General features: G+C 40.4%; 1 protein-coding gene across 3 annotated transcripts in view; it reads left to right on the plus strand.

The window, feature by feature from the left end:
- Positions 1 to 24398, plus strand: part of pappaa (pregnancy-associated plasma protein A, pappalysin 1a) — a 97327-nt gene that overhangs the window by 63222 nt on the left and 9707 nt on the right. Inside the window, exons 14-21 of one of the 3 annotated variants that reach the window (XM_085358318.1) lie at positions 3117 to 3288; positions 11215 to 11398; positions 13799 to 14000; positions 14115 to 14349; positions 15019 to 15166; positions 15359 to 15474; positions 18826 to 18897; positions 20635 to 20733. In XM_085358318.1, coding sequence (XP_085214444.1) covers positions 3117 to 3288; positions 11215 to 11398; positions 13799 to 14000; positions 14115 to 14349; positions 15019 to 15166; positions 15359 to 15474; positions 18826 to 18897; positions 20635 to 20733 — 1228 coding nt within the window. The remainder of the gene's footprint in view (positions 1 to 3116; positions 3289 to 11214; positions 11399 to 13798; positions 14001 to 14114; positions 14350 to 15018; positions 15167 to 15358; positions 15475 to 18825; positions 18898 to 20634; positions 20734 to 24398) is intronic. The other 2 variants (XM_085358319.1, XM_085358321.1) reach the window with 2 other exon arrangements.

Raw genomic sequence — 24398 nt, forward strand, 5'->3', positions numbered from 1 at the left:
AGCCTCCACCGTGCTTTACAGATGGCTGTAGCCACTCACTCATCATCTGTTGTCATAAATGAGTGAAAAAGGCAGCTAATGTCCAGAGAAAAACTTTGAAAGGACCCCCAGAAATCCTGGAGAACAACTACTTAAATTTATTTTAAAAAAAAATCTTGATCCTTTACTCAGTACTGCATCAAACAAGCCTTCCAGACTCCAAAGTATTTTCTTCTCTTCATATATTTTGTATAGATATGTTTACATATATATTCAGCACATGCTGTATATATATGTAAACATAAAAGACAAGGAGAACTAAAACCTGTATGTGAACATTTGAATCTGAAATGCATTAACTATGCAAGTTAATGAGAGTTCACAAGTGTAATATCCTTGGCAGTTCATTGGACCTCGTAACTTATAAATTTATAACCAGCTGCCAGCCAGGGTTCAACACTAACTTTTCGTTACAGTTCAATTTGCTGTTGTGTTAAGTTCCAGCTATTTTTTTCTTTTTTCTTTTTTTTTTACAAAATCCAAAAATGTTTTTTCATCTGTAAATTTCTTGCATTGTTCAATAGGGCACTGAGGCTGCAAGCTGCGGTTTCTTCAACTCTAACTTTAAACTGGCCATCAATCAGGCATCAAATTGGAGGCCAAGTACAGAGCACCATTTCTAAATTGGAAATTATACCATGAGATGCATAAAGATTCATAACAGCTGAAAAGAAAGCTTCATAATAACAATAACTATAATAAAAGCCAATAAAGATGCTTACATCATTTTCAACAGCTGCTGGCTGAAACACCAAAACAGTTATTACCTATTTGGCTATAAAATAACAATTTTGAGCCTGCACTACCTCCAAGTACCCACTCATAAACATACCTAAAGAAGACCACACACACAGTCAGAATTGATCAATTTCCACACCACCGTCATGCACGCAACAGTTCACAGGGACGATGATTCCACAAACCTTTCAACAAGAAATGCACTAATACGCACCACAATACCCAAAGAATGGATGGTCTGAAGTTCTGTGTGGAGAGATAGAGCTGTTTGTGGCTTTTGTTGTGTGCCAGTTAGACATCCAAGTGCACCTAAATAGATTAAAACTGCTGTGCATCTGCATCAGCCAGGAAATTGTTTGTTGCCGCACACAGAGGCATAGTTGCTTTCTCCAAGACTTTTTGCCGACTTTTCTTTCTTTCATATTCTCTCAACCTGATCTAATTTCCAGAAGCTCTTGAAAACACTGCTTATATGATGGCAAGCCAAAGAGACAATACCCACTTATCTTCAGAAGCTCTGAACATGCTACAAGCTGAATATGATAATATAGTGCAGCTCAGTGCCGTTTAGACATGAAGAATCCAGGCTTTGTGTTTTTGTGTCTTAAGTCTGTTTTTCTTTAATCAATACCAATTCATCATCTACATTATACTGTTTATATCCCACTTTGAAAGCTGCTTGTCTCTCTTCTACATTTTCTTTTACATCCCGATTCCCTTTCCCTGATTTGTTACATCTCTGCTCCTCCACTACTTCTGGTATCCTTTTCTGTCTTCTCATCCTTTACTTGCACATGACCCTCCTTTCCCTCTAACTGCCATCTTCTTCTTCTTAATTCTCCCCTTTTTTGTGCCTCCTGCGCCCACTTTCCTTCTCTCATTCTCCTGGGCTGAGCAGCATATTTCCCGTAATACTTATGCCTCCACAAAACACCACATCCCCTTTTTCCCTGAGTTGTTAACTACAGGAGCTATTAACATGACTCAGTTTTATGTCCCAAGCTTGTCTGCAAGAAAATGCACGCACACACACACACACACACACACACACATATATGTATATATGTATATACATATGTGTGTATATATTGGTTTTGTTTCAGTTTGTCACACATTTCTTCTCTTAACTTTTACACTCATCACCAGAGTGAGAACTCTTGGACTTTTATTTGTCCCCGCAAACAACAAAACAGAAAAAGAAACAATATTCACAAAAGTTTTTGTATAGTTCCCTCATTTCTCTTGAATTCTCCTTTCTGTCATACAAACTATTCCCCTGTGGTGTATAATGTATTCTCATTTGCAGGAAAGGAGGCTAGTTTTCCAGGTAGTTAATTGTAATTTATGTCATAAATTCCAGAGTGACTAGCAAAAAACCACAAAGAGATTTTGTTCAAAGTCATAGAGTCCATGAAGCAGCCTCCTAGGTCTCCCAAGCTTGTCCTCAAAGAGTAGACGTAAGGGACCGCTGCTCTTGTGCTTTATAATTATTCTTCACCTGCTCAACGTAGCTTTTTGTCAACATGAGTTAACATACTGGGAGCAAAATAAGGGAAAAAATGAAGGGCATATGGAACAGTATATGTAAACAGAAGGCTTAGATTATTAACAATCTTGAGAAAGAAGGCATGCAGTGCAAAAAATATGTGGAATGAAAGCAGGTAAAATAAGACAGAAAAAAGAAAGATACAAATTCCATTGTTGCAGGACTGAGTTTAACAATGTTTCTCCAGATCTGTATTTTCTTACATACTTTCTCTCTCTTTTCGGTCCCCCACCCCCTCACAGACACGCACACACGCACACATACACAATGACAGAGAAGGAGAGTGAAATACTTTTCCTTCTTTTCTTTCTTCACTTCATAGGGGAACCCTATACTACAGAATGCAGACTGTTGTAAAAAGGTGCCTTGGGCACCCAAGCATTCCAAGAGTGTTAAACGCCTTCTCCATCAGGATCCTAACAGAACTGTGGTCAAACTGCACCATTGTAGCTTGCACAGCATCTATCCCGTTGTTCTTAATTCCCTAATATTCACACTCCGCTTTCATGTGCATTGCAGAATATGGCAGCCTTTTCTCCGTGTAGTTTATTGATTTGGTATGTTAAGCGGTCATTGATGGATGATGTGGCGGATTCGATGTATAATTTGTCTCTTTTGGAGCACTGCTTCCACGTTTCTGAGTTTGCAGTGCTATTATATTCACAAAAAATGTGTATTAGTGGTATTTTCAAATTTGTTTAATTTTTTATTTTTTTTAGCTTTGTCATCTCTGTTGTCTGTTCTTCTTCTTTAACACCCTCCCACCCCTGCCCCCACACACAATGCCTCGTAGTTGTGTACATTATTCGTGTGAGGCCATTGACTGCCAGGAACCCCGGATCCGCAATGCAGAGCAGTGCAGTAGCCCTGGCCACCACTTCTACAATGGAGACCGCTGCACCATCTCCTGCAACTCTGGATATGTCCTGCAAGTCCACCAGGACGATGACATCATCAAGAGTCAGGTGAGCATACAAACACACTGCTGCACACATGTTTAACTACGTATAGGCAGCTACATAGCTCATTTCACACAGAGAAACAAGAACGCATAAACATACAACGCAAGCATTCAAGTGCAAAAATGTCAGAGCTTTTGTGTAGTTACTGGAAAATGCATGCACACATGAAGCCGTCTATGCATATTCAAACAAGCTTTCATGTAAACTCAAATACACAAATGTCAATAAGACAAAAGTGCAAACAAACGTTCTTTCTGTTCTCTTCTCTGTTTATGGATTTACTTTGTCACCTGCAAAAAAACAAACAAAAAACAAAAAAACATGCTTGGCACAGTAACCCTCCAGGGACAATGACATCATAATCTTCCAGGTAGATGAGTGCTGCACTGAAAAGTGGAGCCCCAGTCTTCTCCTTTTTCTAGTTTACTACACATAGACATACAAAGACACATCCACACGCACACACAGACACATGGGCGCGCCACACGCACATGCATTAAACAAGCACAGACATAAAAGTGTTTAGTCTCTTGCTGAGCATGCTGCACCATCACCTCAAACAGTCACTTTGTATTTCTGGTCCACTGGGATGATGACATCATAGCATAGTGTCTGCTCGCTCTCTCTCGCTCCCTCCCTCCCTCTCTTTCCCTAGCGCCATTCCTGCTCATTCTGCACACATTGAAGTCTCTGTTAAAAGGCAGAGATTTGCTGCCACTGTCACAAAGCAGCACATATTAAATGCTTCCATGCAGATACCAACAAACAAACAGTCAAGTACAAGGAGTACAAGGAAATCTCTTTGCATGGAGATGTGGGGAGATACAGTACACACACACAGATGCTTGCACACCACACATAAACAAATGATCTGGGTAGTTTACACCACATTGTAAACCTTTTGGATTTTGACCAAGATGCAATAAAGGCCATATAAATGCTTTATCCTTCTCTATGGCTTTGTAAAGCTGTCTGCAAAACAATCTATTAATGCTCTCTTAGAGAGATGGCACATGTGTATTGTAGCCTGGAGAAAAAGAAACAGTACTCGCCTGTACTGTATGGTATGTTTGGGAGCTGTATGTGGAACATGAATTAAAACAAGAAGGAGAGAGAAGCAAGAGCGGATTAAGGGTATAAGAAGGGTTACACATAATTGCTTTTCTGATGCGTGGTCTGGACTCTGACTTTAATATTGCTAAAGATACTTCTTCTGTTGGTTGTTCCATATGTTGTGTGCAAGCTGTCCTAACTGGACTGGTTCTAGTACCACAAAGTAGTTTACTCATGTATGCACAGAAACAATGTGTGTGTATGTAAAAAAATCCATTAAAAGCTACTGACATACACATTTTATGTACAAATCCTTGGAGTTGATTTTTCTTTGCAGATTTATAATTGCATTATATTTTGATTGACAATGCACAATCTGTCTATTCACCAATGTCAGTTCGTTTAGTGATAATTTATGCTTTTAAGAAAAGGAGAGGCAAAAAGTATGCAGTAAGTACCGTATTTCCCGGACTACAAAGCGCACCTGAATATTAGCCGCACAAGCTAAAATCAGGGGAAAATCCTGTTTTGTACATACATTAGCCGCACCTGACTAAAGGCCGCAGGTGTTTCAATGTTGACTCATCATATGTAAGAGAATATGCACAAAGGGAATTGTCAGGAAAGAGATGGCTGTTTGGAGACACACCCCTTTTATTAATATTTTGAAAAACAAGTTATGGGTACATATTTGCACATGTAGTACATAACAGTAACCTACAGCACACCAGAACAATAGATTCAGCCTACCTTTTAGGCTCAGGTGCAGTGACACAGCTTTAACAAGAAGAAAAGTCAGTCATTCACCATCTTTCTCTTCTTCCTGCCCACTAAAACCACCAAAGTCCTCTTCTCCAGTGTCGGATACGAACAGGCTCAGGATGGCTTCGTCATCCACTCTCCGCTTCTCTCCTTCGTTGTCACTTTCAAAACCAAAGAAATCCTCGTTGTCAGAGTCGAACACCCTCAGAAGGGCCGTGGCGGTGTCCTCCTCTCCATCATGCAGCAGTCCAGCCCTTAGAAATCCGTTGGTGATCGTGGATGTTTTCACACTTTTCCACGCTGTCAGAATCCACCGGTGGAGTTGGGCATAACTTGCTTTTCGCAAGTTTATCGCCGCTCATCATCCACGCCTCCCGCTGAACGCGTAGCGCTACTTTGAAGTTTGTTTTTCGCGCTACTTCGTACGGCACTACGTTGCCTGGCGGACGGACACGTGACCAACATACCACTCTTGAACCCCGATCCTTCCGCCAGGCAACGTAGTGCCGTACAACAGCAGAACAAACAAAACAAATCCTCTTACGATATGACAACAATCATGGACAATCCATAGAAAAGCCGCACCTGACTAAAAGCCGCAGGGTTCAAAGCTGGTGCAAAAAGTAGCGGCTTATAGCCCGACAATTACGGTAAGCTGTTATGGAAGCAGAAAGGACAGAAGAGGAAGTAGGAAGAGTTTTATGCCAAATATTTTCTTGTGTAGCACTTTGAGTGTTTGCCACAAATGATGATTGACAGTTCAAAGATATTACAAGGACTTGTTATTTATGAATAACTTTTGTATCCATTCAGCCAGATGAAAGGCATGTGCTCAGTTTTGTAGATGTGAGCACATTTTATAGTGGTATAAAGTAAAAGCAAAATTGTGGCAGATGGTTTCTAGTTTGGTAGCCTCAGGACCAGCTGACTGCTTTTTTACTGATATGGTCCTTCTAGTTCCTTTGAGTGGTGACCTCTAACACATGCTGTGTTGGTTTTCAGTCAAGTGTTAATCGACAGGGATAAGAATTAGCACTTTCAAGTCTTAGGCCGTGGTTCACAGCGAGGAAAGGGTACCCACTCTGGGTTGGGGGAGGAGTTGCAGCCCCTAGGGGAAGGGGACAATGGAGTGTGAGATTAACATACGGATTGATGTGGCATTTGTTGGGATGATAAGAGCTGAGCTTGAAGCTGTGAAGCTGGTAAATCTATATTCTAACCCTCACCTTTGTCCACAAGCTAGGGACAGTAACTCAAAGAATGAGATCCAGGATACAAGGGATGGAAATTAGTTTTCTGTGTTTGGTCTTGGCCATAGGGTGAAGAGGGAGGGGCTCAGAGTAAAGCCTGGTGGAGGTGATTGAAGTGAGGGGAGTCTGAGCATTTTTGCTTAGCCCTGTGACTCTGACCCAGATGTGGATAGATAAATTGTCCATAATAGAAAGTATGTTGGATCTTTTAAAAGTAGTAGGCCAAGGTCTGATCTTTGTGGGACTCCACAGAGAATTTGAATTAATTTTTTCCCTCCTGGATTATCAGTCACTACAAGTCGGATGAGAATGTAGCCAAGAAAGGAGAATATGTGAATTTGTGAGATGGAAAACAGACATTTATGAACAGATGCAAAATTTACTATAAATACTTGAATATGAAAACATGAATATGAAAGAGAGACATATCCCTTTTTCTACTTTTCTTTGAAGAAAGATTCTACTTGAATTAGCCTTTGGGATCAATCAGTCTCAGATATGTTTTTTTTTTTTTTAATTCCAATAACATGAAGATAGAGGTGATACAGTTCATGAGTTCTCAAAATAAACATTCTTGTTTTATTAGTATTTCCATTTTGATTGTTGTCAGCCCTGAGGACACTACCACTGCTGAGGTAACACTAAAGTTTCGATAAAAGTTATCAAAACTGTCCATGAGCATAGAAGTCACAAGTTCTGGCTGCAGACAGTCCTATTAAACATCTATTAAAACATCTTTTGAGCTCTGGGTATTTCACAAAGATTTTATACCACCCAGCACTTCAAAATGTTCTGGGTGGAACTGGAACCGGAAAGCTTTAATTCCAGGAGACATGTAAAATACTCTCAAAAAGTATTTGCCCCCTTCCTGATTTCTTATTAATTTACATATTTGTCACATATGAATGTTTTAGATCATCAAATAAATTTTAATATTAGAGTAAGACAATCTGAGTACTTACAAAATGCTGTTTTTAAATGATGATTTATTTTGTCGAGGGAAAATTCAAACCTACCTGGCCCTGAGTGAAAAAGTAATTTTCCCTATTGTTAAATCATGAATTAACTGTGAATAACACATCATGGCACAATCTAAAGAAGTCATTTCAGAGGCCATGTTGAGAGCCATTATTTACAAATGGAGAAAACTTGAAACAGTGGTGAATTTGCACAAGAGCAGTCCCAAACTTACTCCAAGAGTGGATCGATGATGGGTCAAAAATGGCATATATGGGAGAGTTCCAAGGACAAAACCTCTGAAGACCAAAAAGAACACCAAGGCTCTTCTCACATTTGCCAAAAATTGATTGGCTTACAGAAGATAGGCAGGGAAATAGTTGGGCCATTTGATGACAGAAACCAGTTTGTGAAAAATCGGAAGTGATGTAAAGAATAGTCTAACGGGCCGAATACCCAGGAATATAGGCAGATGAGTGAATAGAGATTGTCCTTATTGAACCACAAGCGTCTTTACTACTTTCTCGATCCATTTCAAAATCTATTGCAGCTTTGCAATACCTTGCAAAATAGTCTCACAGCAAATAAAATGCACTATTTACTTGAAGCATTACTGCAAATGATCAGTTTTGACATAACTCTAATTTGTTTTAACAGTGGAATGCAACTTTATGAAGGTGTTTGATTGCAAGTTATACAGTCCAATCAGGAGTATAACTTTGACTCCAACGGCAACACAGCTGTAACCTAAACTGTACAACTGCTGGATATAATTGGTAAAATAAAGCAATTCACATTCAAAAGAAAGACTGGGCACATCGTGTCTTAAATGTAATAAACGAAATGTGCTTCGAGTCAAAGCGCTGGTAATACATTCTCAGTAGCACGCTGCTGTTGTGACCACACCGTTATCCAGAATCATTTGGGCAACCATTCGCTGATATTGCCAGTATGAATATTTCACAAATACAACCTTTGATTCTTAGAACAGGATTTTCACAAAAAAATGTTTTATAAGAGGTTTTCCGCGAGGACTGACACATAAATTATACTTAATTCTTAGTAATTCTACTATTTATCATTGCAGATCTATCTTCCAATTAATGTTCAACCATGCTATAATTTGCTTGTTTGCCATCTATAAGAAGACAAATCCCTAAGTTGAGGAAGGGGTTGTCTGTTGGTTCATTTGTCTGTAGGTCTGTCTGGCTTGAATTAGGAAGCATAGCCAAGGGTTATTAAAATCGCTACTGGAAGAGAAACAGGCAGCTGTAAATTTTTTAAAGGAAGGAAAATTCCTACACATTTACACACATAGTAGCACACACAAACCTACATATATACTCACTTTAGAAAGTGCTCTTCCCTTTTTGCACACCTAGCTGTCTTGTAGATTTTTATTATTAATCTATTTACAAATGCTCCTCACACTTATAAAAGATCAAAAGAATTAAGAGGAAAGTATTTGACTCGTTGTTCTGAAGCAACAGGTCTGTGCTTTAGGTCATTGTTATGCTGGGAGGTTTAGGACCCCCTTCGCCCCATGTCATATCCACCTGGGGTGAAACCCTTTTCAAGAATCTCTCTCTACTTTATCAATCACTCTTTCACCAGTGCCCCTGTCATAACAGGAAGTTTCCACCGCTTTGACCAAAAACATCACATTTATGGAATATCTTCATCTTGCTCTGAGGCCTTTTCATACCAGACTCTAAGTGGGCCCTTATGTGTGTTTTACTCAACTCTCTCTGGCCACTTTACAGAAAAAAATAAATAAAAAGACCTGATAGATGGAGTCATCCTGAGATGGTCATCCCTCTGTCAGATTTTTCCCCATCTTTGCACAGCATTTTTGAAACGCTGTTTTAGTGATAGATGGGTTCTCTATCACCTCCCTCACCAAAGCACAAACACATCTAGGTAAACGTGTGTGTTTATGTGTATTTGTATGTGTAGGGTGTAGTATTGACCACACTTGTGAAGTGCATATTAGCTCGTACCTTATCCCACACATGCACAATTTTGCAAGTGTACTTAAGATTTTCACATATTTTAAAAGAGATGTTTCAATGTTGCTTCTATGGTCCACATTGCTTCTCCACAGCTTCACATCTCAACTGACTCATTCAACTCTTCACCCAGTTGTTTTCCAGAAGGCGCTCACATGCAATGCATATGTTACCTTGTTGGACATCCAAATATGAAAGGAGCTTATTTATTTTGAGGGAACCCGATACTGTTACGCAGTATCATGTAACGGGATTGAGATGAAAGACAGATATACACGGAAACAGAGAGAAGATTATGAAACAATACATTTGTATTGCCAGCTGAGTCCAGTTTGTGTTGAAGTTTGGCCTCGCTTTAAAAAGATGTGTGTAATTAAAGTCAACCAGTGTAATTGATGGGTTACCCACACAGGTTTCTCTTCTGGTTCTGAGAATAAAAAGTCAAAAAGATTGAGCTCTAACAGCTTTGTTGTGAGCTTTCTTGGCACGACTATCGATTTAAACATTCCTGTTGGATTACATGGTTCTACTTAATGGAAGAGGATAAAAAAAATTGAGGGTTAACCCATTCAGATAAATTTCGTCTCATCTCTGAAAACCTCACACTACAAGCCAAATAACTGGAGCAATGAGACCTATTTTTGATAGAGAATAAACCTAACACGAGGAAACTTTTCTAGTTAAAAAAAAACAGTTAGAAAGGATTTTGAACTATTCTGATTGCCCTGTCAGTTCTCAGGAGTTCAAGAAAATATTGTTTTCTAATGCTATATTCTCTAGACAATATTCTTCCCTTGAACAGAATGGTTTCACATAGCCATGTGTAGAGTGTGTCCACACACACACACACACACACACACACACACACACACACACACACACACACACACACACACACACACACACAATAAATGCAAAACGTCTGGCAATTGAGAAGTAATTTACCTTAATGATAATCCCTTATACTGGAACCTTTATCTTGCTGGCGATTTAAGCATGCCTCTGTATGAAATAGTGGAGCTATGCTGCCACTGCTGGGTTTGCTCTTGTTTGAGTCTGTTTCTTGTGGATTTTGCATGTTCTCCCCATGTGTGGATTTCCTCTTGGTTCTCCGGTTTCCTACCACATTCCAACAACATGTAAAGGCCCAGGCACACAGGATACCCTCTGTAGTCTTTCAAAAGTTGGAGAGGCTGCCTTGATTTTCAGAAGGGAGCAACGGAAAGCCACTTGTTCCTATTTGTTTATGAAATTACAAACTCAGTAAATATGAAGTAACCTTTCTACTTTTTTCCCCCTTTGATTTTGTACTATTTCCAGCATATTGTTTATCTCTTACCTAAATATAATAACGACTTTCTTATGTTTTGTGACTACACATAAATTCAGAAAGAGGATGAATAATGGATGTAGACTAAACCCACAGGGGTTTGCCTTCTATTTGTAGAAGACTTTATGTGCGTGCGTGTGTCTGTGTGTGTTTCTCAGCTGTCACACTTCCACTGAAGTCAATCTGTTTAGGGTTAGGGCTGATTGTGCAGTTGCTGGATATCAGTTGTCTGAAGTACATGACTTGACCTTACAAATGCTATCAGCAGTTACTTGAGCTGCTGAGTGGCCTGTGAGGCTTACTGACATACAGTAAGCTAAGCCCGATCAGGCTTTGTTAGGTTACACGCTGATTAGGAACTTGTTGAAATGATTGCAGAATTGCTGTAGTCATTTTTTTGTGAGGTAAACATTTATAGGACAAGTGCACTACATCAGTCTGTCGCATCAATATGCAAATTAAAGCTTGCATCAATGAATATTATTATATATCTATGTAGACTATGTTGTAAAACTTATATTTCTTTATTTGTTATTTACTTTGTGTTATATCATGTCTTGTTTTCCAGTCAGAGACTTCAGTAACAATAACTTGTGCAAATGGGAAGTGGAACAAACAGGTATCATGCGAGCCTGTGGACTGTGGTTTACCAGACAAGTATCATGTTCATCCTGCCATTTTCAACTTTCCAGAGGGCACTACCTATGGCAAAAAGAGCACATTTCAGTGTCGAGAACCTGCCCAGCTAATGGGTGAGTTGCCTAGCGGAGCACTGACATATCCATGTTCAGATTCATATTTACAGGGTACCCTTCAGAGATCTTTTCCAATAAATATATACACCCGCTGGTCACTTTATTAGTTACACTTGTTGTGTTTGCTAATGCTATTATCTAATCAGTGACTTTGAACATGGTTTGCAGAGAATGGACCAAAAAAGAGAAAATATCCAGATAGCAGCTGTTCTCCTGGCACAAAAGCAATGGTGCCAGAGGTCAGAAACAAAAAAGAATGGCTTGGCTGGTTTTAGCTGATAGAAAAGCAACAGTAACCATGAAGCAAATGGGCTACAGCAGCAGAAGACTGCACCAAGTGTCACTTCTGTCAGCTAAGAACGGGAAACTGAGGCTATGATTCACATGGGCTGAACAAAATTAGACAATAAAACACTGAAGAAACATTCCCTGCTCTAATGAGTCAGGATTTCTGATGTGATACTCAGATGGTAGGTTCAGAATCTGGTGTAAACCAGATAAAAGCATGGATCCATCCTGTCTTGTATCAGTTGTGTAATGGTGTGAGGCTATTTTCTTGTCACACTTTGGGAGCCTTAGTACCAACCAAAGCCTACCTGAGTATTGTTGTTGATAATCTCCATCCCTTTATCATGACGGTGTAATCATCTTCTGTCAGCTGCTTCCAGTATTTGACATTGCCTTTTGAAAATTAGCACCGTATCACAAAATGATCTCAAACTGGTTTCTAGAAGATGACAATGAGAAGAATCTCTGAAGAATTTTTCTGGCACTTTGTTGAATCTATCCCATGAAGAATTAAAGCAGTTCTGAAGGTCAAGGGTGGTCCAACCAGATGCCCCACACATGGATCCCGAATGCCTAGATCTATACAGAATCAAAAGGAACCTAAGAGCCTTTATCATGAACTAAATGTGGATTTGGCCAACTTCAAGCCAATAGCATCAAGTGCAGCATCTACCAAGGAGATCCTTTGTCCCCAATGGTCATTGACAAGACTGGCTACAGATACTGACTATGGAATGGAGCAATCATCAGCCACCTCCTCTACATGGATGACATCAAGCTGTACGCTAGGACTGAATGAGACATTGTTCACTGATCCACACCACCAGGATCTACAGCAACATCATTGGAATGTCATTTGGACTAGATAAATGTAGTCGGATGTTAACAAAGAGAGGAAAAGTAGTCAGAACTGAGGGAATTGCACTACCAGAAGGGAACATTGCAGACATTAAGGACGGCTACAAGTACCTGGGAATTCCACAGGCAAATGACAACCACAAATGAGAAATGGAAACTGCAACCACCAAATACCTGCAAAAGGTCAGGCAAATCCTGAGAAGTCAGTTGAACTGGAAGAACAAGATCCGTTTTATCAACAGCTACACCCTGCAGGTTATCAGGTTCTCTGCTGGGATAATAAGCTGACCAAAGGAGGAGATAGAGGCCACTGACATCAAGACAAGGAAGCTCCTCATCATGCATGGAGGGTTTCACCCCAAATCCAGCACCCCAAGACGTAACACTAAATGTAAGGAAGATTTGGGGAGTGTCAGAATCACTGTCCAGGATGTGACAACAAACATCCATGAGTACATAGGAAGATGGCCACAACCAAGGATGATGGCCAGAGCTAGCAAAAGAGCCCTGCATGGTGACATCCAGAAGTCCTACCAGTGGCTGGACAAAGCTGGACTGAAAGATAGCGCAGAGGCACTAATCATGGCAGCACAGGAACAAGTTCTGAGCACAAGATCCACAGAGGCTGGGGTCTAGACAGACAGACAAACTGGTGATAGATAATCACACGGACATAGTAGTGGTGGACGAGCAGAGGAAGACAGCGGTAGAGATAGATGAATGATGAAGAAAGTAACAAGTAACCAAGTAACAGAACTATAAGGAAGAAGGAACATGAGAAGCTGGAGAAGTTTCAAGGGAAAAGAACTCAAGAAGATATGGAGTGGGGAGGTAACAGTGGTCCCAGTGGTAATCGGAGCACTTGGTGCTGTGGCCCCCAAGCTAGGCAAGTGGCTCCAGCAGATCCCAAAAACAATATTCGAGATGCGCAGTCCTAGAAACAGCAGAGATACTGTGCAGGACCCTCAAGCTCCCAGGACTCTGGTAGAGCACCCGAGCTTGCAGGATAGAGCGCCCACAGGGGCAAGAGGGGATGTTCTTGCTAATAATTTTAGAGGTTTCTTCCCACTGATTGCCAAGGAACACAGAAAAGACCCTTAAACTAAGACCACCTTTTTTCAAACAACCTCAAATTTGGCTTTGCACTACAACTCATAGTTTTGAAGCTGACTGCATCTGATCTGACCTAGTTTTACTGATTCACTGACCTGTATGCTTTTCCATTTATCCTTTCCTTTTTCGTTTCTCTAGGTACAAACAACACGCTTACCTGCCTCGAGGATGGTCTATGGTCCTTCCCAGAGGCTCTATGTGAGCTTCGTTGCCCAGCCCCTCCTCTTGTACCCAATGCTGTGCTGCAGACAAAACGTTGCCAGCAGTCAGACTTAAAAGTTGGCACACTCTGCAAGTACAAGTGCAGGCCAGGCTACCATGTTACCAATAAACCCAAGCGGTAAAGAAATAAACTGAAATTTTTTTTTTCATTTTTTGCTACTTTGAAACTTTGTTCCCACATGAAATTAGGGTCTGCACGTGATTCAATTAATCATCTCTCTTTTCCTTTTAGGCGTGCATTCAAACGCCAGTGCACAGAAGACGGCACCTGGCTCGAGGGATCTTGCGAGCCCGTGACTTGTGATCCTCCACCTCCGATCTTCCATGGCTCCTATAACTGTACCAATGGGTTTCGTTTTGACAGTACCTGCACCCTAAACTGCTCTGACCCTGCTGGTAATACTGCTATCGCCGGCACAGGACGCTCTGCCCATACGGTGAGGCTGCTGCACCCTACTTGCAAGCAGGTCTGTCCATCTCTTTCCTCTCTGTCTATTCTTGCTTTGCCAGTGTCCTTGTCTTCTCTTTTTTTTCTCTTCTTTGCACCCTCACAGTTCTTTTTTGTTTTGTTTGTTCAGCATAACTTAGTAATAAATAATATAATCACAGATAAATATAGTGCATTTAAAACAATTTGTACTACCAGGCTGATTCTCCAGGATTACTGGTAATGTTGTTTGTTTGGAAATCACTACAGACAAATTGTTATTAATATACTCTTGTGTAATATCATACATAATTACTAATGACCAATGATAATGTACTAAATTAACGAATTAATGACTGAAAAATAAGATACAGCCTTTATCCTGGCTGTTTTTTTCTGATACGTCTTTCTCTGCCCTGCCTGCTTTTCTCCCTGTCTCCCTTAGCCCTACTCAATTTGACGCCATGCTAATTAGATTGCTATTGATTTCCAGAACAGCCCTGCTGCCACAGACTTTTGAAATGTATACACCTTTTAATCTGTTCTGCCTCTTCGACGTTGTGGGTTGGATGCCTACTAAAAATTGGATTGTATTTCCCTGTACAGTGGCATGGCATCTCAGTGTCCTTGGCCTAGTAGTGTTTGTGCACCTGTGTGTATGTCTGTATGTGTATAATTATTTGTCTGTCAATATATGTGTTATTTTCAGGGCAAAGGGTCCAATGAGATCCGCTGTCGAAAAGATGGAAATTGGACAGGGTCGTTCCGCCTGTGCCCACACAGCCAAGGCCAGTGTTCTTTACCTCAAAACCTCCATTATAGCCTGCAATACTCATGCAAACGAGGACACGGCATAGGTCTGTATGCACAAATCTACTGTTACTTAATGCTTTTTTTATACTAGGTTCATCTTTCACACATTGCCAAACCATTGTGACATAGTCTCACAATGGTTTGGCAATGACGAGGAAAATAAATCTCGGCATTCGTGGTGTTGATCTTTCATTAGTGTAATTCTCTCTGTCACTTTGTCACACAAACAAACACAGGTGAGGAGTGTGAGCTGACATGTAGAGAGGGGAACAACGATGTTGTGATCCTCCCTCACAATATGACCGTAGGAAAAGTAATGAAGGAGCACTGGAGAAATCCACCTAAGTTGAAGGTAAGTTTGCATGTGTTTGTGTGCGCCTCACAGCTCTGAGAGACGCACTTCACGAAGTTCTGTGAAGCACAGCTCTTCTCCTTGGAATTTCACATATAGTTCCTTGATCCTGACTCCATCGCTTGCAATGCAAAATGCCAACCCAATGCCATACAAATATTTGGATTAGAGGCATAGCAACCTTTTAAAATTTATTCTTGACAACAAGTATGAAAACCTCCTGCTGCCCACTTTCCTTTCAGTCTTCAAGATGATATAGTAGTAGATATAGTGGAGAGATAATGAGGTACAAGAACTTTATTCCCAAGGTGTAAAGATTTTTTTCTAAATTCCAGTGTATTTGTCTTGCTGAAGAATTGTTGTGAGGCACTTGTTTTCACCCTCACTGCCACTGTGACCAACCTTATTCATTCAGGTTAATCACTGTTAAAGAACACTGAAGCTCACTGGTAATTGGCCTAATTTAGATATACCTTACAGGTACTTAAATAATAAAGTGTTCTTTTTTTGGCAGATAGCAAAACACAGAGGTAGGAGGCTGTGGTGGAGAAGGTCACATAGCACAGGACCGTACATTTTGTCTCTTTTGGGGCTCTCCGACACAACCATGGTGTCATTTGAGATATTCATGAAGATTATGGTTGAGGTCAGCAGCTGTGTAGAGGTACAGCTGGACTGTGTGTGTTGTCTAAATTCTAATTTTACTCTCAAAATGTATCAATGCCACAAATGTTGAATCTGCCTTAAGTACTTTTGTCAGCTTAATGCCCTTTTAGCTGTAGAACAAGAGACAGGTCTTACTAAATAGCATCGAGTTTTGAAACTAGAGAAGTCGCGCCTGACCAAAAGGGTGGGTTAGGCCATGTGGACACGAAATGATCTGCTTTTATGGATTTGTGTAATTGATATGATTTGTGCTCAGGGGTCATTTCAAACCTGAGGTTATGCTGTTGGGTCCATCTGATAGTGTAAGAGAAGTCAGAGAAGTGATGTTGGTAGGATGACTGTTAAAGAGTAGGAAAGTGTGTTGAGGATAAGCGGTTAGAAGAGGTAAAGCTTTCAAGGTAATGACCACAAGTCTAAGCAAGTGTAATGTTTTGTTTTGTCCCTCCTTCTGCCAGCTCATCCTGTGTTGATATATCATAATTAATGCGAGCACACAGTCTCATCCCGAACATATACACGCAGTCATAAGCAACTACCGTAGCATCTAAAAGGGCTAACAGAAATTTGCCTTATGGCACAGGAGTGGCCAGGGGTGATCATAAATGATAAGAAATCAGTTTATATTCCTCCTAATGACTAATGGTCCTAGTCTGGCCACCCTATAAAAATGGTCTGCCACTCATGTGGCAAGATGTTCCCAATGGTAGCATGTTAGATTTGCGATCACATAATTGTCATAGTGCTATTACTGACATTAATGGTGAACCTTGTTCCTACTCAGTTAATTCTAGTATCAAAAAAAAGATGAAAAATAAAACTGAATGACCACCCAAGAGATAAGGATGCAAAAACACAGAAATACAAGATAAAAAGGGTATTAACAAAACAGAACAGAAGGATACTGCAGTAGTGGGAAGTGAAAAATAATAATAGTCATGGTGAAGGCTAACAGTTGTAATAACACCAGGAATGCTGTAAGTAGGAATTGGCAAACTATCCCTAGAGGGTGGAATTCTTCATGCACCATCTACAAGAGAATTAATGTCCCCACTTTCTAGTTCTACTTTGCTGAGCTGGAAATCAGCGTTGCCCACCTTAGTAAGTGATGTTGATTTATTGCCTTTAAACTAGTTGTATTTTGGTTCTTAGTGTGACCCACTTAGAATTCTCTCCTCCTTCTTTATCTCCACCTTCCCTCTTTCTTTTCCCTGTCTCTCTATCTATGACTACTCTGTGCCCTCAGCACCCTCCTCCCCCTTTATCAGCAAAATTACCCTGTCGGGCTTACTGCAGAATTAGTCATTTTCTATATGACATGACCTCTTCTGTGGTGGTGCTGAGATAGGGATCTATTTTTATGTGGTATCAGTCCCCTGGGGAGGCTTCAGAGGGTGAGGATCCCATACGTAGTGAGGGGTGAGGCCAGGCTACAATCATGGATTATCATGATTTACGACATTGCAGTGAGAGGAAAGAGAGAGAGAATGAGAGAGAAGGGGAGAGTTTCTAGATGACATCATCACTGTAGAGCACAAGAAGGAAAGAAAGAAAAAGTACAGCATTTGCAAAAAGTTTCACCTGAAATATAAAATAATGTTCTCAGTATTCCACCGTATATACTGACCATTAGAGCCCTTCCCTGTAGACGCACAGGCATACACACACACAGCAGGCATGTCTGGACTCAGCTATGCAGTACTATATCACAGTAGTAGAAGCATCACTCTCACAGCTCTGTTGCCCTCAGATGCTATGTTGTTGATTCTCTCCACCTTGAAGCCTGTATCTTTCTTTTTGCATTGATTTGCTGACACGACTGTAATGAAAAATACCTTAGTTTGCAGCAACAAAAGAAAAGAATGTCAACTTTGTGAGATATTGGGGCACAATGGATCTGAAAAATGGACCAGCTGAGGTCAGCGGGGTTTTGCTGCAAATGGTGCTTTTGGTCATGGCCAGTACTATATAAGCTCGATTTACATATCCTATAAGCAAAGCATCTGTTTGCCTGTTCACGTACAAATTCCCAACATGGGACACAGACTTTATGAGGTCACAGTCGTGAAATTAAAAATGCCCTTTCATCGTCATGTAACTATTTACACCCTTTACACCCTTATATTCTTGTACAGTGTATGCTTAGAAGGGTGCATTAGCACATATAGCTGTACATTCAGTGTACACATTGCTGTCCACCTGCCCTGAGCACAAATGTGTTCTGCTGCATTTCGAAGAGAAACACAGCAGGAGAACAGAATGGGATTCCACACATTCTGCAAAGATATTAGATAACCTGGTCCTCTTACCTCTGTGCTTCTGTCTTTCTCATGCTTCCAGTTCCTTATCCTCCTGGGGGTATGACTAAGTTATAAAAAACATTTTTTTTTAAGTTATGTCTTTTAAAAATCAATTTACTCGGTTTCAGTGTAAAGCAAAGGAGGCTTCACAAAAAAGCTTCTATGAGTAGCACATGAGCTCTTTTGATAACGTCTATGTTTCCCTGTCTTAGGGGTGTGTCCGTGCACAGCTTAAATGTGCCCATTGAGTTTAGTACGGTTAGGGATTATGTGGCCTGAAATCTGGGAAAAAAGGACAAACTCCTGGCAGGAAATAAATTGTACAGAGCAACTTTTCAAGCGTCAGTGTTTCTTTGTTTCAACCCACAAATGTTGATTTATCTTACAGAGTATTATCTGTACAATGGGGCTGAAATGGTATCCACACCCAGAATTCCTCCACTGCATCAAAGGATGTGAGGTAAGGCATACAAAAATTTAATTTTCATACCTACTTTCTTGACTCAAACACAGGATATATGGTGTGTAAAGCTTTCGGTACTACCTTCTGTACTTAGTCCACCCTGAATGCTTATTAAGAATTAAGAGGGTACGTAGCAATCAGGTGCTGCTGATCAAATGCACTTGATTAATTGCTCATCAACAAGTGAGACTGGAACTTTCAGATGTGTGCTAACACAATGCTGCAATCTACTTATAACTGGACATCCGAGCAGATTCATCCCAAGGTCAGAATGTTAAAATTCATAACAGTAGAATTAGAAAAAAGCCTGAACAAGTGTGGCTTGTTTGGAAGGGTTCCTGGGCAAATATGGAACAGCTTAGGGGTGGTGATTTGGGCTTGTTTTATAGACACAGGACCTGGACAGTCACTAAGTTGACCGTAAACTTCTCTCCATAGCAAAGGATTCTAGAATCAAATGTGAGGCCTGTGAAACACCAAAACCTTTCCCAAGACTGGGTCATTCAACAGGACAATGATCCCAAGAATAGTAGCAAATCTACCACAGAATGGCTGAAAAAAGTAAATAATCAAGGTGTTGATTATATCTGCAAATGTTGATTAACTAACATAGTTCTGTAAAGAAGAGTGGGCCACATTTCCTCCAAGTCTAAAAAAGTCTGATAAAATCATATTATCATATTATCATATTACTTGAAATTATTATTTCAAGTAATAATGGTAAAGGTGATAAAGGTGGATATATCCATCCATCCATTCGCTTCCGCTTATCCTTTTCAGGGTCGCGGGGGGCGCTGGAGCCTATCCCAGCTGTCATAGGGCGAAAGGCGGGGTACACCCTGGACAGGTCGCCAGTCTGTCGCAGGGCTAACACATAGGGACAGACAACCATTCACACTCACATTCACTCGCACATTCACACCTAGTGGCAATTTGGATTAATCAATTAACCTATCCCCACAAGCTGCATGTCTTTGGACGGTGGGAGGAAGCCGGAGTACCCGGAGAGAACCCACGCAAACACGGGGAGAACATGCAAACTCCACACAGAAAGACCCCGGCCTGATGGTGGAATTGAACTCAGGACCTTCTTGCTGTGCGGCAACAGTGCTAACCACCGTGCCACCGTGCTGCCCATATATATGCTACTAAATCATGTGGTATGGTTAGAGTTTCACAGAACTGGAAAGAGTCTCTTATCAGACTTATATATAAGGTCCATTGAAGAGCTATTAACTAGCTATAATCTGGTGTAATGCCTCCTGAAATAATTTACACACATGACTGTGTCATTATGCTATGTTTTTCCCTCCATTAATGGGGCATTCACAAGTGAATGCAACATCTGAAGGAATTCCACCTTACTTCATGGAAGAATGATATCATCCACTCATTTTGGCCAATTGGATAACCTGATTGGTAACCCAAGCTGAGAGGGTGGGGCCAACCCAATAAATCAAATTACTGGAGCATTTTGTGCAGTGAATAGTTTATGGTGTCCTCAGTTTGATTTACGGGTCTGGGCGACTAAGGGCTTAAAGAGTCAGATTGAAGAATGAGGAAAATGTAATGTATCAGATTTATCAGCAAATTTATCCAGAGGCTTCTAAAAGCCCCAAAATGCTCAAGAGAAAACAGCAAAAGACTCTGAGAGTTGTGGCAGCAATTAACAAGGCAGGATGTTCTTAGCTCAGTGTCTGTGCCTAATTGCTTGGCTCTTTCTCTTTGATATAGCCATTCATGGGAGACAACTACTGTGACTCAGTAAACAACAGAGCCTTCTGTAACTACGATGGAGGAGACTGCTGCCAATCGACTGTCAAGACTAAAAAGGTTAGTGGCATTTATTTACCTGGAAATTAGACCCAACCCCCCCCCCCCCCCCCCCCTCTCTCAAAAAAAGTACTTATCCCACCTCCTGCATATGTTTTTATCATTTTACTCTACTGCTATGCATTCGGTGGAGGTTGCATGATATCTTTAATAAGCTTTGATACTTGTGAAAATCCTATTTTCAGTGTACTGTAATGAATCACAGTGCTCTGCTGAAAGGTATAGTATTTCAACCTTTGGACGATCTCTAAACAATTTCTTCCTTCCATTGTCTTGTGTGCACTGGTAGACAGATTACAGACCCTGAATTCAAGAGAGTGGGAGGTTTTAGACTTCATCAATAGTGCTCGCAAAATACCACTTGCTGCGGTATTTTGTTACTTAATCTGTTATTTTGTATAGTGTGTTCACACAATTATGTGAAATTTGGGTAGTAATTTTACTTTATTTTTAGTATTTTTAGACTATTTTAAGTAAAGGCTGTAGTTATTTGATGAGTACATCTTACTTACTTTACTACCTCATTCTAATAATAAAAGAGAACTGTCATTTTATCTATGCATTCGTTTAATCTTTCAAGAATTTTGTTTTCTATTTTTAAAATTCAGCATTGCATTTTTAAAAAATGATGATTTCTGTGGTATTAACTCCCTAAATTCTGAGTGGTACTTTGCCTGTCTCATCCCTGCCAGCTATTGGCAAGAATTATAGATGGATGTGTAGTTTAGCTTCTGGGCTGCAGCATCTGCTTTCCTGGCCTGGCCTGTTTCTCTGAATCTGGTGAAAGACTTTGGTTGTACTCCCGGCATATCCATCTGTATGTCTGGCTAGATTTATATTGAAATTGATGTCTATCACTGGATATGTCACTGTGTCTTAGTGGACAGCTTTGTCGTATCCCAATTTCATGTTTTTGGGATACATATATAAATATTTAGTAAGGTTGTTAGTTAGCAACTTCATCTTTAGCATCTATCTATTAAATCACTATGAATCTATCTTAAAATACAAATTCTTTAATTTTCTTCTTCTATTTATGTGCTATTGGCTTCTATCAGAATGCGATTCAAAATTTGAGTCTTTGAGTTCTTTCTTTTATAAGTTAACTATCAAATCTAAGCCATTGTATTCCAAATGCAGCAGAGAGTTGATGAATTGTTATCAAATTGCAAAATCTTCTGACCCTTTGGGCAGAACTTGCATAACGCACTTTTGTTGATGGATCCTATCAGGAGAACAGGCCTTATTTTTTGAGAGTTAGAAGTTATAAGATAAGATAAGATAAGATAACTCTTTATTGTCATTGCACAGTCATACATAGTACAGTAGTACAATGAAATTGGAAAAACTGTCCTACGTCGGCACTACATATAACACAACACGACACGATATGACACATCACAACGTAACAAACAACACAACACAGTATATTAACTTAGTATAAAAAAGAAGAATAAGTGTATGTGTATTGCACACTGTTATTATTGCACATTAATTATTATTGCACCTTGTTATAAATATAAATATTATTGTTATCGTTTTAAACATTGTTACCTCCCCCTAAAAAGTCCAGGGAGGTATCCAGTCAGGTCAGCTATTTACATTGATCAGGGCTATTGCCCTGTTGTAAAAGCTGTCCTTGAGTCTATTTGTTCGGGACCTCAGCAGCCTGAACCTCCTGCCAGACGGCAGCAGCTTAAACACCCGGTGTCCTGGGTGTGTGCAGTCCCGTAGGATGCTGCGTGCCCTCTTGAGACAGCGAGTGCTGTACAGGTCCTTCAGGGAGGGAAGAGGATGTCCAATGATTTTTTGGGCCATGTTGATGACCCTCTGGAGTGCCTTTCTGTGTGCTGTGGTGCAGCTGGAGAACCACACACCGATGCAATATGTCAGCACACTTTCAATGGAGCAGCGGTAGAAGACGGTCAGCAGCTCCTTCTTCAGGTCCATTTTTCTGAGGATTCTCAGAAAGTGGAGACGCTGTTGGGCCTTCTTTAAGACCGCAGAGGTGTTAGAGCTCCATTTGAGGTCTGTGTCTATGTGCACACCCAGAAACTTGAAACTGGAGACCCTTTCCACGCACTCCCCGTTGATGCTGACAGGCTGCAGCTCGGACTTCCTCCTTCTGAAGTCAACTACCAGTTCTTTTGTTTTGGTGGTATTGAGGTCCAGGTTGTTGTCTGCACACCAATCTGACAGCCTCTGAACTTCAGCTCTGTATGCAGTCTCATCTCCCCCTGAGATGAGCCCCACCACAGTGGTATCATCTGCAAACTTGATGACTGTGTTGTCTGGGTGGGAACTAACACAGTCATGTGTGTACAGAGTGTACAGTAGGGGACTCAGTACACAGCCTTGTGGAGAGCCGGTGTTGAGGCTGAGGGCTGAGGAAAGATGAGGCCCCACTCTAACTCTCTGTACACGGTCTGAGAGGAAGTCTCTGATCCAGCGGCAGGTGGTGGAAGGAAGTCCAATTTCCAGCAGTTTATCTATTAGTCTGTCCGGAAGTATACATCAAAGGGTAGCATGGTCTAATGTTATGTTTGGATGGAGCAACACATCTACAGTTTAAAACTGAAATGCTTTTGAAGGTTTTGACATCTGTGTCTATGTTCCAGAAATTGTTTAGACTAGCTGAACGCTAAAGAAATCTTGAAGCACAATCAAAAAGCAGTGTCCTCCACAAAGGCTTATACTCTATACTCTAAATTTAAGAAATTAAATTTGTATCAAAATTTAATGGGTCCTTCTGTTGCTCATATACCGCATGCACCAAATTTGATTACATTTCACTAGGTTTCAGGGTAACCTTGCTTTCAACTACACATACACACAAATTACATGGGCCAGTGCCCTGCCAAAACAAATGTCTATGCCCCATCTCAAAACTTCAAAGAAAGCGATCCCCATCTGCACTAGTTTTAGCATTTTTTTCTTTGCCCATACTCTACTTCTTCACCAAGAAATCAATTTGGAAGTTTATGCATGGTCTTGTCAACAAGAAGACAGACAAACCTACAAAACTCAGTAACATCAGAAATACATTTTTGCATTTTGCATTCATTGAAAAATGCTTTTCAAACCATGTGCACAAAGAAGTAATCTCCTCATTTTATAACTGTCAACCACAGAGCCACGTACTGCACAACACAAGATCAACAGATTCAGAGAAACCTTTAACTATATTGACAGCGTACTCTATATTAAACTTGAGCAATAGTTTTAAAGAAAAAGTCTCAGTATATATCAATATAAGAAGACGCATGCGAGAGAGATATACTTTTTAACACACAGTCCCTGAGGTTTACAGGTTTTAAAAGAAAATTGAACAAAGAAACATTAGGCAAAGAGAAACATTTTGTGAAACCACCCTCGTAGTCAGTAACAGCTGATAAAGATCTGCCGATACTTTATTTCTTCCTTGGTGACGCTCTCCAGGCCATTCACCACAGCAACCTTCAGCTGCTCTTTGTTGCCGGGTCACTCTGCCTGTAGTCTTGTTTTAAATCACTATGAATGAATTTTTAATGGAATTTATGGCTGACTTGGTCAGTTAAGGTAATTCTTGATTGTTTTTGGTTGCTTTTGGCTGTTTGTTACAGACCTGAATGATGAAATATCATACATTTATATATATTTGTCTCAGTTTGAACACACAAATATTA

Source organism: Diplotaxodon limnothrissa, linkage group LG7 (genome assembly GCF_057381915.1).
Source record: "Diplotaxodon limnothrissa isolate DT_005_m linkage group LG7, D_limnothrissa_male_GT1.1, whole genome shotgun sequence".
NCBI lineage: Eukaryota > Metazoa > Chordata > Actinopteri > Cichliformes > Cichlidae > Diplotaxodon > Diplotaxodon limnothrissa.